Source organism: Myotis davidii, unplaced genomic scaffold, assembly GCF_000327345.1.
Source record: "Myotis davidii unplaced genomic scaffold, ASM32734v1 scaffold573, whole genome shotgun sequence".
NCBI lineage: Eukaryota > Metazoa > Chordata > Mammalia > Chiroptera > Vespertilionidae > Myotis > Myotis davidii.
In genome coordinates, this window is record NW_006285997.1 from 4,767,377 (window position 1) to 4,782,125 (window position 14,749).

The window sequence follows — 14,749 nt, forward strand, 5'->3', positions numbered from 1 at the left end:
GGCGTGGCCAGCAGGGATTGCCCGGCTGCTCATTCCGGTCAGCCAAGTGACTGTGGACCCGCCCTCTGAGCGGCTGCTCCCTGGTCTGGCATCTTCCGTGGAGCCAGAGCACTTGCCTCTCCAGGGACCTGGTCATGGCCGGGCCCAGGGACAATAGCACTGAGAGGTGGCAGAGTAGGCCTCAGTCCTGCAGCGGCCATGAACCCGCCTCCCAGCCTCTGGGGTCAGCTCTGCCAACCTGGCGACAGCGGTGCTGTGTGGCCTGCGGGTGTCTGGAGGAGGCGGCAGCGGCAGGGAGCGAGGAGGAGGAGCCTGGGGCGAGGAGGCCATGATTGCAGCCCAGGTTCCTGCCTGTCGCCCCAAGTTCACAGTGGGAGCAGCTGCTCATCCCTGACAGCGGAGCGGCCCTCCCACTGTGGTAGCACACTGACCACCAGGGGGCATAGCTCCTGCGTTGAGCATCTGCTCCCTGGTGGTCAGTGCACATCATAGCGACTGGTTGACCGGTTGTTGTGGTCATTCCATCGTTCAGTCACAGGCTTTTATTATATAGGATTCCCTATTCTGCATTTTACATCCCTGCGTGCTTGCAGCTGATTTGAAGTTTAGGTTTTGAGCCGTTTCCTTTGGTCCAAGAGGTTGTGATGGCCGGGAAGGGGCAGGCTGAGAGGACCGCTTTGCTTTGACACCTCCCCCGGCTTTTGATTTCCTTCCTCCTCTCCCAGGGAGGCTACAAAGCAAAGCTTCCCATTTTCCGAGATGGTGACGTGCTCTCGCTTATGCCTTATTATGCTTGGATACTTTTGAGGAGGTTTAAACATGCTTTTAATTTGTTTGACTTTTAGTTGTTTTCAGTGGGAAGGTTGGCATGAATATCTTATGGGAAACAGGAATGTTTTCGGCTCCTCTGCCTGCCCCATGTCCAGTGTCTCAGACTCAGTGTCCCCATGCCGAAAACGCCAGCCTGTCACAGCCCAGGCCCCATGACGGCTGTGACCCCAGACTGTTCCTCAGCCAATCAGCCGGGTGACGCTAGCCTTCATGTGACTCAGAAAACGCTGTCCCTTCTGCAGGTTAAAGGTTTAAAAAGAAGCACATTATTCCTTAATAATAATTATTGTAACAAACAAAGACTCTGTTTGAATAAGACATTTAATTCCACCAGGAAATTGTCAAAATAAACACATTTAGTTAGAAGACACTTTACTGCCATCTACCCAAACTGTGGTGACCACATATTTCCTGTCTTTGAAGTAAAACAACATGTAACAACACGTGACAGATGTCTGGCTATGATTAACACGTCGTTGCGGTGGCAGCTGGAACGATTGTAATAGGAGCCCTGAATTCGTCTTTTAACAATTATTTTATTGTTTCTATCTCCTAATTGTATCACCAATCGGTTCTCCTTTCCACCATCCACGTTCACTGTCACTGTATTAGTTCATGCCCTTATTTCTAGCTTGGATGGTTGCAGTAGCCTGTAACTGGTCCTTCTACCTCCATTCCCACCCCGAACCCCCCCAACCTAACAGTCAAGCTGCTCTAGCACCCTGGATGCTGTGGCATTTGCCATTCTCTCTGCTGGAGGGTCCTTTGCAGGGAAATTCCTTCGTGCTCTCCAACTCTAAGGGCAGGATAGAGTCCCTGAGTACGTCTTCTCCTGATCGTCCCTCCATTGTCGGACCACAGTTCACAGTGGTTTCTGGGTTTGTTTCTAAGTCTGTTTCTCCACTTGGTTGTTACTCCACCTGGTAAGGCTTGCAGAGCTCCCTTTTGCTCCCATGCAGCCTTGGACAATCATGACCACATGTTACATAGGGTTAGTCTCTTTTCTCATCATGTGACCGAGCTCCTTGAGTTGGGGATTGGTCTTGTGAGTCTTTGGCAATGAACCCACTGAATCAATACATTGCCGACATCTGGTGGCCTCCACCTTATTAGGTGCCTGAGGTCCAGCCCCTCTCCCTCCTGCCCCCAGAGTCTGGGAGCGGGTGAGAGGAGGGTGTTGAGTGAGTGCTGACCTAATTCTGTCCTTGTTAAAGCCACTGGGGGACAGGAAGCCCCCGTCCTTCCTTACATCAGGGCTGGGCCAGAATCAGAGGCAGCCTTCCTTGTGCAAAGTTAATTATTCCAAAGCCGATGTACAGGAAGATCATTTAGCCAAATGGTCAAATCCGCACATAGCCAACTTGCTAACTCATTGAGGAGTTATTTGAAGCTTTGGCTTGATTCAGAGTGCTCCCCAAACCCTTAACGAGTGAGCTTTTTTTAAAAAAAATTTTTTTTATTGATTTCAGAGAGGAAGGGAGAGGAAGAGAGAGATAGAAACATCAGTGATGAGAGAGAATCATTGATCGGCTGCCTCCTGCACGCCCCCTACTGTGGATCAAGCCTGCAACCCAGGCATGTGCCCTTCACTGGAATCGAACCTGGACCCTTCAATCTGCAGGCTGACGCTCTATCCACTGTGCCAAACTAGCTAGGGCAACGAGTGAGCTTTTCTTAACTCAGTTTACTGTCTTGTCTATTTTGGGGACATGCAATCCCACTAGGCCTGTCACTCTGCCACTGAACCAACTCTCTTCTAGGGGTGACACAGCTGGGGTGAGCCACCACGGCTGGTGGAAGGGCGTGGTCTGATCTTGTCATGAATTGAGTTGATGCCCGAGGGTGGAGCTTTCCAGGACACAGTCCTCCTTCCTAAGGGGCGGGGGGTAAGTGGGGTGGGGAATGGGAAGAGGCTTTGTCAGTGTCCCACCAAGGGGTAGCCCCTAGACCCAAGCCCTGGGTGGGCAGTGACAGCTTTCCTTCAGCTTCCTAACAAGACCTGCCCAGGAGAAGGTGCCCCTCTGGGGATGGAGCAGCCCCTCAAAGCCTACTCCTCCTTCCTGCAGGTTTCAGAAAGCTAAGCACCACCTCTGACATTTCAAAGACCAACCCTGGTGTGAAAGTGTGAGGTCCAGTTCACGGAATGGCAGTCTCTGCATCACAATGACAAGTCCACTCTCCTGGATGAACCCCGAGGACATGACACTAGCAAAAAAGCCAGTCTTGAATGGACAAACACAACATGAAGTCTCTAAGGCCATCAGAATCACAGAAACAGAAGTAGGAAGGAGGTTAGGGGCTGGGGGAAGGGGAGGGGGGAGTCGTGTCTAACAGGCGTGGAGTTCCAGTGTTGAAAGGAGAGCAGGTTCTTAGCTCTTTGCACAACCACGTGAGCGTGCTCCACACGGCTGAACTGGGAACCTAAAAATGGCTAAGACGGTCCACTTAATGTGTTGGTTTTTATTTTTACCATCCTATATAATAAAAGGCTAATATGGAAATTGACTGAACAGCAGAATGACTGGTTGCTATGACACGCACTGACCACCAGGGGGCAGTTGCTTAATGCAGAAGCTGTCCGCTGGCGGTCAGTGTGCTCCCACAGGGGGAGTGCTGCTCAGCCAGAAGCCAGGCTCATGGCTGGCTGCAGCAGTGGTGGTGGGAGCCTCTCCCGCCTCCGCGCCAGCACTAAGGATGTCCGACTAATGGCTTAGGCCCGCTCCCCATACGCCATCAGTCGGACATCCCCTGAGGGCTCCCAGACTGTGAGAGGACGCAGTACGGGCTGAGGGACACTCCCCTCTGAGTGCACAAATTTTGTGCACCGGTCCTCTAGTAGTGAAATAAAACTTGAAAAAGTCTTGCTCCGTGTTCAACCTCTTTCTGTCCCAGGAAGCGTTGGGACACTGTGGCCTCTCACAAAGCATGCATGGTCCGGCATGGGAAGCGCTCTGCTAGCTGGGGAGGGAATGCTTTGCCTGGGAAGCAGCTTTCATCTGAGGGCCTGAGCTGCTCCGGCCAGGGGTTTCAGGGACGCCTTCCTGGAAGAGGAGTGAGGGATTGTTACCAGCGCTGGGAAGGCTGCTTCAGGGTGGACAGAGGTTGGGGAGCTGATGGTGGGAACAGTGTCTTCATCGAAGCCCCTAAAGGTGCCATTGTTTCTGTCCTCAGAGGCAGGAAGCCGCCCACATCGCCTGCTTCGCCCTGAGCCCGATGAGCCCTCTCTAGGGACCCTCTGCCGCTCCGCCTGGGGCCCAGGCCCAGACCCTCTCGTGTGCCCTCCAGCCTCGCATTCTGCAGCTGCACCCTGGGAGGCGTGTGCCCTCCCTCCCCGCCCCGCCTGCCCCTGCCGCGTCACCGTGACCTGGCACTAATTCTGAACTTCCCCTGTGCCTGCATTTGTGCTTCTGTTGCTGCAAAACCGAAACCCACATCGCCGTACTTCTTCCTCCTGGGGAGCGCAGTTTATCAGGAAGACCTTGCAGAGCTGGTCCTGCCCTGCTTTCCTGTTTTCCCGGCCTGAGGCCCCTCAAACCACCCTCTTTAGGGTTCTGGTTGCCTGAGAGGAACTAGCAGCTGCTCCCACCTGCCAAGCAATGGAGCAGGCCTGTTGTGGAGGCTCTGAGACCGAGGCCGGCCTGGGGACAGGACCAAGGTATGTGTGTGCAGATATGGGCCTGCACCACCAGGACGCCAGCCCAGAGAGGGGCAGGAGCCACCTGGAGGGTGTGGTCTCTGGGCCTCTGGGATGGTTCCTCCTTATTCAGCGCTGGTCTTCCCAGCCTGGGGCATGGGGTGGGGTGGGGCAGAGGCCCCCCTTCCTGGGAGGAGGCTGATCCAGGAGGGGATGCTCCCCCCAAGGCTGGGGTGAAGGCCTAGTGGGAGGGGGAGGGAAAGGGAAGTGGATGGGGCCCCATCGTGAGGAATTGTGCTAGCAGCAGCCCCCCTACCCCCAGAAGCTGGGAGTTTGGACCCTGATCTCCCACATTCACCTTTAGAATATCCCCCAGCCTTTGCACACTTCCGTTTCTAATACCTGGTCACTGGCGGTAGTGAGTGTTTGCAGAAATAATATTTCCGATTTCACCTACATTTAAGCCACCTGGCCTTATCCCACGAATGCTTGGGATGACTGAGCTGTGGGCTGGACGGCGTCCTCCCCGGCCCAGCTCTGGAGGCCTCCCTGACCAGTGGGTGTGAACTGCCTAGGGAGGGGGGAATCCCTGAGCCCCGGAAGCTCTGTCTGGATGCCTGGAGCCACGTCCCCCTCCAGCTGACCCTTGAGAAGAAGGTGGAGGCTGCTCAGAGCCTTGACTAGAGTTCTGAAGGAAAGCTTTCTGCCTTTGTTCTCTCTCCATTGCTCTGCTGGGGTCTCCAGAGGGCCTGAGAGAAGGTCAGAGGGAATGTGGGTTGTAAAGGTGAGAGGGCGGGAGAAGGGAGTTTTGATTTCCTTTTGTCCTTTAAAGTATTTTCTATATTCTTGGGCGAAAATGGTACAGGCTGGGCAATCATATGAATGGGGAGAGAGAGAGAGAGAGAGAGGGAGAGAGAGAGAGAGAGAATGAATGAATATGAATCAGGCCTCCTGGGCTGGAAAGAGTTCAGCAACATCATTTGGTCACACAATGCTGGGAAACCATGTAAAACAGTGATGCTTACTTGGCAAAGAAATTCCTTTCTCCTTCACACCTGCTGGATGTCTCTGCTTATTTACCCACTGGTGCTCATTGTTGCTGTTGTTAATCCTCACCCGAGGTTGTTTTTCCATTGATTTTTAGAGAGAATGGAAGGGAGGGGGAGAGACAGAGAGGGAAACATCCATGTGTTTTCTCCTACTCACAGGGGTCGAGCCTGTAACCAAGGTACGTGCCCTTGACTGGAATTGAACCTGGGACCCTTCAGTCCTCAGGCCAACACTCTCTCCACTGAGCCAAACCAGCTAGGGCTGCACTGGTGCTTTTTGAAAATTAATGCACGAAAACAATACCACTTCACTAGCTTGGGATACAACATACAGTTACTTCTGTTATTAGTCAAAGTAACATCACTTCAGTCTTCCTTTGTACTTGTAAAAACTGTTTCTTTCCTCACATGCCACTCATGATCACTCATTTAACACCATTAATTGAGCATATACAGGCATGGGAAAAAATAGGTTTACTGTTGTGAGTAGGCAAAACACAGAGTTTTTTCTTGTATGATTATTCATGAATTATTGTATTACTAGAGGCCCCGTGCATGAAATCTGTGCACGGGTAGTGTCCCTAGGCCTGGCCAGCGATTAGGGCCAATAGGGGCTTCCCTTCCCCCAGCTGCCAGCTGCCAGCCCGGGCCTGCCTTTGTTCTGCCCCACCCCCTGGTGGTCAGCGCACCTCATAGCAAGTGGTGGAATTCACTCCTATTTGGAAGGTTGGCTGAGAGACTGAGTGTATTAGTTTCTTGCTGCTGTAACACATTGCCACAAACTGAGTCACTAAAACCCCCACAGACTTATTATTTTGGAGTTCTGGGGGTTGGATGTCTTAAAAAATCAAGGCATTGAGCAGGACTGTGATCCTTCTGGGGCCTCTCTGGGAGAATCTGTTTCCTGGCCTTTCCCAGCTTATAGACTCGGCCTCCGCCATCAAAGCCAGCAGGGCAGCGTTTTCAAATCTCACTCTCTGATCCTCCCAGCTGTTTTCACATCTTTTTCTCACTCTGACTCTCCTGCCTCCTTCTTATAAGGACCCCTTATAATGTGCTTACACTGGGCCCACCTGGATGATCCAAGATTCTCTCTCTGTAACCAGGCAACCAGTGGGTCCAGGCTGCCAGTTAAGCAGAGACAGGGTTGAATCATATATGAGCAGTTATTCCAATAATGCTGGCAGTATGGGAGAGCAGCAGATCATCCACAAAAATATGCTCTACTCCTCCCCATAAGCCAGCTGCTTATACTGGGTAGAAGGACAAAGATTATATAAGAAAGGAGGAATTACAGGCATGGGAAAGCAGGCAACACATAACGGTTTCAGGATACAGGGAATGTGGGCTGGGGGTGGGGTGTTGTAGAGGGTGGGTGCCTCCAGGACCAGATTGTCTTAGCAGCAAGGTTGTTAATCTAGGCAATTCTCTGAAAAGGAGGGCGGACTGCATTCTGATGTTAACTCCCATGTCCCAGGTGTGCAACTCTCAGCGAGGTTAGAATGTGCTTCCTCTAATCAGGACAGAAGGATCACGATGAACAGAGCATGGTTAATATTTCTTGTAATCATAGCTAATTCACAATATTCTATTTCCGCCCCTACCATCTCCACTGGAAGATCCCCATTACATTGGCAGAATCCCTTTTACCACTAAAGGTAATGAAGTCATAGATCCCGGGATTAGTGCATGAACACATCGGGGGGAGAGGGGCAGGCATTATTCTCTCTGTCACAGAGAGTGTCTAGTTTCTTCCAGCATGTAGGTGGGTAATGTGTGTAAAGAAGGGCTTGTCAGTTTAGCCCATCTACAGTGATTGACATTTTATCAACATGGATTTATTTCACAAACAAGCGTGCGGAGAAGGTCCTACCTAGTAAACATGATTCCTTGTTCCAGTCTAGTCTGAGTCTAGCACTCCAGTAGCCTAAGTCCTAAGGGGGAAAATTTGAGTCAAAGAGAACACACTGCTGTGGCTGGTGTGGCTCATTTGGTTGGGCATCGTCCCATGCACCGGTTCAATTCCCAGTCAGGGCACATGCCCGGGTTGCAGACACAATACTCAATAGGGGGCATGTAGGAGGCAGCTGATGGATGTTTCCCTTTCACATCAGTGTTTTTCTCTCTCCCCCTCTCCCTTTCTCTCTGTCTAAAAGTCAGTAAAAATCTTAAACAATAAGAGAGAACACATTTTCTTGCTGCTCCTCTGTTAACTCTGCATGTGAGTTGAACCTTGATGTGTTGCTCTTTGTTCCAACAGGACCAGCAGGAGCCTGTGTCAGGAGGATGCTGCGGAGCAGGGCTGCTCCCCGGGGCCACTGAGGCTTCTTCTCGTAGGGAAGCATGGGGCAGGAAAAAGTGCCACAGGAAACACTATTCTGGGCAAAAAGGTGTTCCTGTCCAGATTCAGTGGGAAGATGGTGACTGAAACGTGCCAGAGAGAGAGTGGGACCATGAGAGGGGAGGAGGTTGTGGTCATCGACACCCCCGACCTTTTCTCCTCAACGGCTTGTGCCAAAGACAAGCAACGAAACATTGAACACTGCTTGAAGCTTTCTGCCCCCAGCCTGCATGTCCTGCTTCTGGTGATCCCCATCGGCCACTGTAACGTGGAGGACAGAGAGACAATCGAGGGCGTCCTGAAGGTGTTTGGAGCGGAAGCCAGGAGGTACATCATTATCATCTTCACTCGGAAGGACGATTTGGGTGATGACTCCATGAAAAATTACCTTCTACACGACCGATTGCTTGGAGGGCTGGTTGAAAACTGTGGACACCGCTACTGCTTGTTCAACAACAAGGCAGGTGGGGCTGAGCGGGACAGCCAGGTAGCAGAGCTCCTCTGCATGGTCAAGCTTTTGGTGGATGAGAATGGAGAACCCTACCCCGTGAATTTCAACAATGAAGGCAATGGATTCCAGGTGAGAATTCTCGTTAAGGCCTCCAAGGATCTCTGTGTTGTTAGAGAGAGTGGGATGAAGATGGGCAGAGACATGTGAAAAGGTTCAAAGGTCTTGTTTAAGGGGATATCTACACTAATAAAAGAGAAACATGCAAATTCACCATCACTCCGTCCCTCCGCCACTCTGCTACACCCACCAGGCAATCAGGAGTGAGTATGCAAATTAACCCAACTAAGATGGTGGTGGCCACAGAGCTGGAGTGAGCAGGAGGCTTGGGTTGCTCCCAGCGATGGGAGGAAGCCAAGCTTCCTGCCTGCCCTGGCCAGCCCTGGGCTCCACTCAAGGCTACAAAGCTTCAATTATAGAAGATAAATAAATCCCAGATACCGGCTTCCAGCCTGCCCTGGCCTCTGCTCAAGGAGGTGCTGAAAAAAAAAAAGAAAAAAGAAAAAAAGGAGAGGCCGGGAGCTTGGGTTGCCGGGGCGCGGCAGGGGGGGGCTGGGTAGCTAGCCTGAAAACGGCCATCAGCCCCTCACCCAGGCTGGCCAGGCATACCAGTAGGACCCCCACCCTGATCTGGGACACCCTTCAGGGCAAAACAGCCGGCGCCCACCCATGCACCAGGCCTCTATCCTATATAATAAAATGATAATATGCAAATTGACCCTAAAGCAGAACGACTGGGAATGACTGGACATCCCCCGAGGGTTCCCAGGCTTCCAGAGGGATTTCTGACTGCCAGCTTAGGCCCAATCCCCCTGGGGAGTGGGCCTAAGCCAGCAGGTGGACATCCCCCGAGGGGTCCCAGACTGTGAGAGGGCACAGGCCAGGCTGAGGGACCCCCCCCTCCCCCCGAGTGCACACATTTTTGTGCACTGGGCCTCTAATTTATTCATATTCTGGAAAGATAAGGCACCAGATGGTAGGTTACTTTCTATATTAACCTTTGGATTTTATTGGTAAATTTATTGGTAAATTAAGTCCTTGCCTGACTTTACCCTTCATAGTTTTGGACACAAATGACTCATTAGACCCCCTTGGCTTCAATAAAACTATCCTTCTCTCTCTCTCTCTCTCTCTCTCTCTCTCTCTCTCTCTCTCTCTCTTCCCTCCCTGCCCCTATCCTTTCTGGCCACTCTGGGGATTGCTGAGTCCTCCTCAAATGAGCTCTAAAGGTTGGCATCTACAGGGCTTGGTCCTAGCCTGTCCTCAATTCTCTACACGCTCCCCTGGGTGATCCCATATTTCACGGCTTTGACCTCCATCTCTTTCTAACAGTTTCCAGATTAGTAGCCCTAGTCCAGGTCTCTCCTCTGAGTTCTGCCTCCATTATCCAATTGCTACTTGACACCTCCACTGGGCTCTCTTATAGGACCCCAGACTTAACATGTCCAAACTTCCAGTTTTCCCTCTTAAATCTGTAAGATTTCTGTTTTCCTCTCAACTTGGTAAATAGTTGTGCTGCTTACTACACTCTTCAAACACAAACCCAGGAATCAGCTTTGGTACCAAAGCTAGCACCTGCTGCCCAAGAAAGCCTCAAGCCTGTGATCATGCACCTGGCACCCACCTGCTTCTCTCCACCTCCACAGCCACCATCGGGTACGAGACAGCCTCTTCTCTTGCCTGTACTATTTTACAGATAATCTACTAGCAACTTTCCCCTCATTCATTCTTGGGCCTTATATCCCCACCCATTTGACACAGAACAGCCAGAGTGACCTTTTATTTACTTATTAAACTTGAATGAAGAATGTATTCAGAACTAAGGAAGGGAAGCTTTTGCCTCTGAGGAGCTTATACTTCAACTAGAGTGACTTATGCATAAGGAACAAAGTAATCATTGATTCAGTGTAACTAAGCGAATGTTGGTATAGAGAATTCTATAAATATAGGTGCCGGAGAAGGTAAAGCAAACAAAAATTCAGCATGGGGGCCGCCGGGTTCGAGAGGATCTTCTTAGAGCTGATGGCCATGGGAGAGAAGTCAGTACTTATTGAGCACCTACTAAATTCCAGACGCTTACATGAACTGATTTAGTCTTCACAGCAACTCTATGCACAGAAATTCTACAGATGAGAACCCTGAGGCTCAAGAGTTCTGAATAATATGTATCTTCAGGGACCGCTGTGAGGAGTAAATGAAATGCTTACAAAGTAATTTGCAAATACTTGAAACTGGGTAAATGTTCAATAATTATAAGCTGCTATTATTATGATTGTTATTATTATAATAAAAGTGTATGAGGTCCAAATAAATTATGGAGACATTAAGGATTTAATAATCCAGCCCAGTCGGTGTTTCTCAGTGGTTGAACGTTGACGCATGAACCAGGAGGTCACTGGTTCGATTCTCAGTCAGGGCACATGCCTGGGTTACGGGCTCGATCCCCAGTAGGGGCTGTGCAGGAGGCAGCCAATCGATGTTTCTTTCTCATCGATGTTTCTATCTCTCTATCCCTCTCCCTTCCTCTCTCTAAAATCAATAAAACATATTTTAAAAAAGGATTTAATAATCCATAGATGGAGTGAAGATTCCCACTTTTAGGACTCTAGCACCAAGACATAAAAATATATGAAGGTGTTTGGACAAGGACCTTTATCACTGAATATTTTGAAATAGTAAAACCAGAAATAGCCTGTAGGTCTATCAATAAAGGAAGGATTAAAAAGGAGACATATGTAATACCCTTTGTAATACTTTAGGCAATAAAACTAAAAATAAAAGAAAATAAAATAAAAAAAGGAAGGATTGCATTAGTTTAAATGGTTGCATATGGAACTAATTTCATCTACTTGTGTAGATGTACAGACATATTATTAAGCTGATTGCAGAACAAAAAAGCCTAATAAGTCTCTCTATGTGTTCATATATGCTTGCATGTATTTGTGTAAAGATAAGAAAACATAGAAGGATATACAAGTTAACAGCTTACTTTTCTGGTGGATTGGTGATGGAAAAATTATTAAATTTTAGATCATACACATTTGCATGGTAACAATCGTTTGGATTAAAATAAATAAACATGAAAGAATTTGAGCTGGGCTGTGGAAGGTGGAAAAAGTCTGATAACCAGAGAAGAATGAGAGGACCCAGGGAGAGATGATTGATGGTATCAATGGTTTTGGGTAAGGCCAGGTGAGGAAGCAGGAAAGTTGGTGGGCTTGGAGACTTAACAAAGACAAGGTTAAAATAAAGTACAGGAAGCTTCTAGGGATAGCAGAGTCATCAAGATTGTATGTCATTGTTTTCACCTTCTTTTTTTTGGTTAATTCTCACCCGAGAATATCTTTTCCATTGATTTTTAGAGAGAGGAAGGGTGGAGTGGGGGAGAGAGAGAGAAAGAGAACATCAATGTGAGAGACATCGATTAGTTGCCTCCTGCACACACCCCAACTGGACCAGGGATTGAGAACCTGCAACCCAGGTATGTGTCCTTGACTGGGACTTGAACTTTGACCCTTCGGTGCGTGGGCCAACACTCTACCCACTGAGCACACTGTCTGGGTGTTTTCAACTTATTTTATGGTCCCATGCCAATTTAAGTTTGGGGAATCAGCATAAGACTTCACCAGGCAGGTGGAGGGGACATCCTTTGTCCTCATCGCTATTTGCCCCCTTGGACGGGGAAGCTTCCAAATTTTACTGGATTCATGTGAGAAGAAGCTTCATCTCTATCCTGGGGGATCCAGTGAGGGCAGGAGACACTGGAGAGACATGGGGAGCCTGCTTCCCAATGTCCTCGCGTTGCCTTGTCTCTCAAACGCACAGCACAGACATTCCTGAGCTAATTTCTTTCTTGAGGGAGGCCAGACGTTCTCCTTAAGCCTCTGGGTTTTCTCCAGGAATAGCAGAAACCCTGGGAGCCTTTGGAAGGAATTGCTGATAGGAACTGTGGAGAAGTGAAGTTAGAGCTTCAGGAACAAGGCCTCGCAGATGGCTTTCGTGGGGCTGCTTTGAGAGCGCGACCCATCTTGCATCTGGGAAACCTGTTGAGGCAGCAGCAGCAGTAGGATCTCAAGATTGACTGTCATTATGGACAAGTCTAGAATGACCAGGAAGGGCCACGACCATGGCCTTGATTTGACCACATCCTAATCATCAAGTTATTCTGAATTATACACTCATGTCTCCATTTCTTTGTGAAAAGAAGAAAGTTTAGATCTGTGTACTTCATTTCCCCCCTTTATTTTCCAGGACTGTGTGAAAGAAGCTACCTCTCAGAAGGGGGACAATCTACATGGTAAGGTGATCCTTAAAAGAGTGTTAAGCTCATATAGACATTCCTTTGAGTGCGTTATGCATCAAAGTGAGAAGTCAGAGCAAAAACGTCCCCTGGAGACCTAGCTTGTGTCAATGCGTACAACCTGTTCTTAGGGAACTCTTACCCCTTTTGAGAAGGTGTAGCACCAGCAAAGGTCCTGTACCCGGTGTGAGTGTCCCTGACCTTGTCTGCAATGTTACAAAGCTGGGCTTGCCTGCTGTACTGAGTTGGCGTCTCTGTCCTGCGCCTAGATGTAGCACCAGCCAATTTTTGACTCCTCCTAGGAAAGCAGAAATCCCTCCTTCACAGATAGCACTAACTTGCAGAATTCCATGATGCAGCTCAGTATCCTTGTACTGATTGCCATTAGTGATGTATACCACACTGCACACGCCAGTACATCCAGAGCTACCTCGTTCTATGTAGTAGATGCAATTTGGTCTGTAGGATGGACATATATAACTAATTTAACCATCTCTTTATTGATGTACTTTCCAGTTATTTCTGGGCCAGCTCTGTGAAAGAACTGAATATTCACAACAAAAAACCCCCAAAACACACACAAGCACACATAAAGAAAGAAAGGAAGAAAGAAAAAAGAGCTGAATATTCAGCATGGAATACAATAGATGAGCTCTCTGTCCCCCCCCCCCCAATTTCCCAAAATAATAATTAAAATGAAAATTTTAATAATGATAATAATTGCAGTTGACATGTGCTGAAAAATTACATGTAATATATATTAATCATTCAATCCTCATAGTATATAATATATAATCCTTGTACCAACCTTATAAAGAAGATATTATCATCATCCTCATGTTATAGATGAATGGACTTAGCCACAGATCTGTAACAGGCAGCAGTGGGGATTTAAAATTCTGTCGATGCCCTGCAGCCAAGACCCCGAGGGACATACCTGTTTCGAATAAAACTGGGTTTATTGACTGTGGCCACAAGGGAATAGCACATCACAAGAAACCAAGGGGTATTTCAGAATGTGGTGTTGGAAAGGACTTTTTAAAAAAAATGTTTTTATTGAATTTTAGAGAGAGAAAAGGAGAGGGAGAGAGAGAGAGAAACATCAATGATGAGAGAGAAACATTGATCAGCTGCCTCCTGTATGCGCCCTACTGGGGATCAAAACTGAAACCTGGGCATGTGCCCTGACTGGGAATCGAACCAGTGACCTCTTGGTGCATGGATGATGCTCAACCAACTGAGCCACACAGGCAGGCAGAAAGGACTTTTTATAGGATGTAGGCTAGTGAGAGGTGATTTGGGGGGAAGTAGTAACTTTCCGAAGGCAACTTTCCAAGGACGTGTAGTCACTGCATTTCAGCTGCTTTCTTTAAATGCCACATTCACTCCCTCCCAGATTTGTCATGCGGACATGGAGTGACAGTCCACCTGGATGGCGCCCTGGTTAACAGAGACCCAGTGAATATCCCTGGAGTTGCTGACTCTGCCATTTGCTCAGCACATAAGTGTGGTGTGGACCTTGGATCACAGGAGAAGTGGTGGGAACAGGGCATGTATGGAGAGAGAGTTTTGAAGCACAGGTTTTTACAGCAATTTATGGAGGTATAATTTACACAGAGTAAATAAACTCAATGACTTTTACATGTCTACACATACATGACCACCATCTAGATAAAGATATGGCACATTTCCATCTCCTTACAAGTTCTCACTGCCCCTCCTCTAAGGGAACCACTCTCCAGACTTTTACCAACATTGGTCAACCTTGTCTGTTCTTGAACTTTATATAATGTACTCATATTGCATGTAATTTTGTGTTTGGCTTTTTAAAATTAACATATTTTGGAGATCTAGCCATGTTGTATATCAGTAGCTCATTCTTTTCTTTTCTTTTTAAAAAAATTGCTGTTGTATTCTATTTTATGAATATACCATTCAGAGTTATTTTATTGTTATTATTATTTTAAAGAACAGTTTACTGATTTTTATTTTTATTTTTTTTATTTTTTTTTCTTAATATATTTTTTATTGATTAAGAAATTACATATGTGTCCTTGTCCCCACGTTACCCTCTACCCATCCCCCC

General features: G+C 48.2%; 1 protein-coding gene across 1 annotated transcript in view; it reads left to right on the forward strand.

Annotated features, from left to right (window-relative positions):
• Positions 1-4,141: 4,141 nt before the first annotated feature.
• GIMAP8 (GTPase, IMAP family member 8) overlaps positions 4,142-14,749 on the forward strand; it is an 18,984-nt gene continuing 8,376 nt past the window's right edge. The window contains exons 1-3 of the mRNA XM_006757244.2: positions 4,142-4,486; positions 7,775-8,435; positions 12,615-12,680. Coding sequence (XP_006757307.1) covers positions 4,428-4,486; positions 7,775-8,435; positions 12,615-12,680 — 786 coding nt within the window. The 5' untranslated portion in view covers positions 4,142-4,427. The remainder of the gene's footprint in view (positions 4,487-7,774; positions 8,436-12,614; positions 12,681-14,749) is intronic.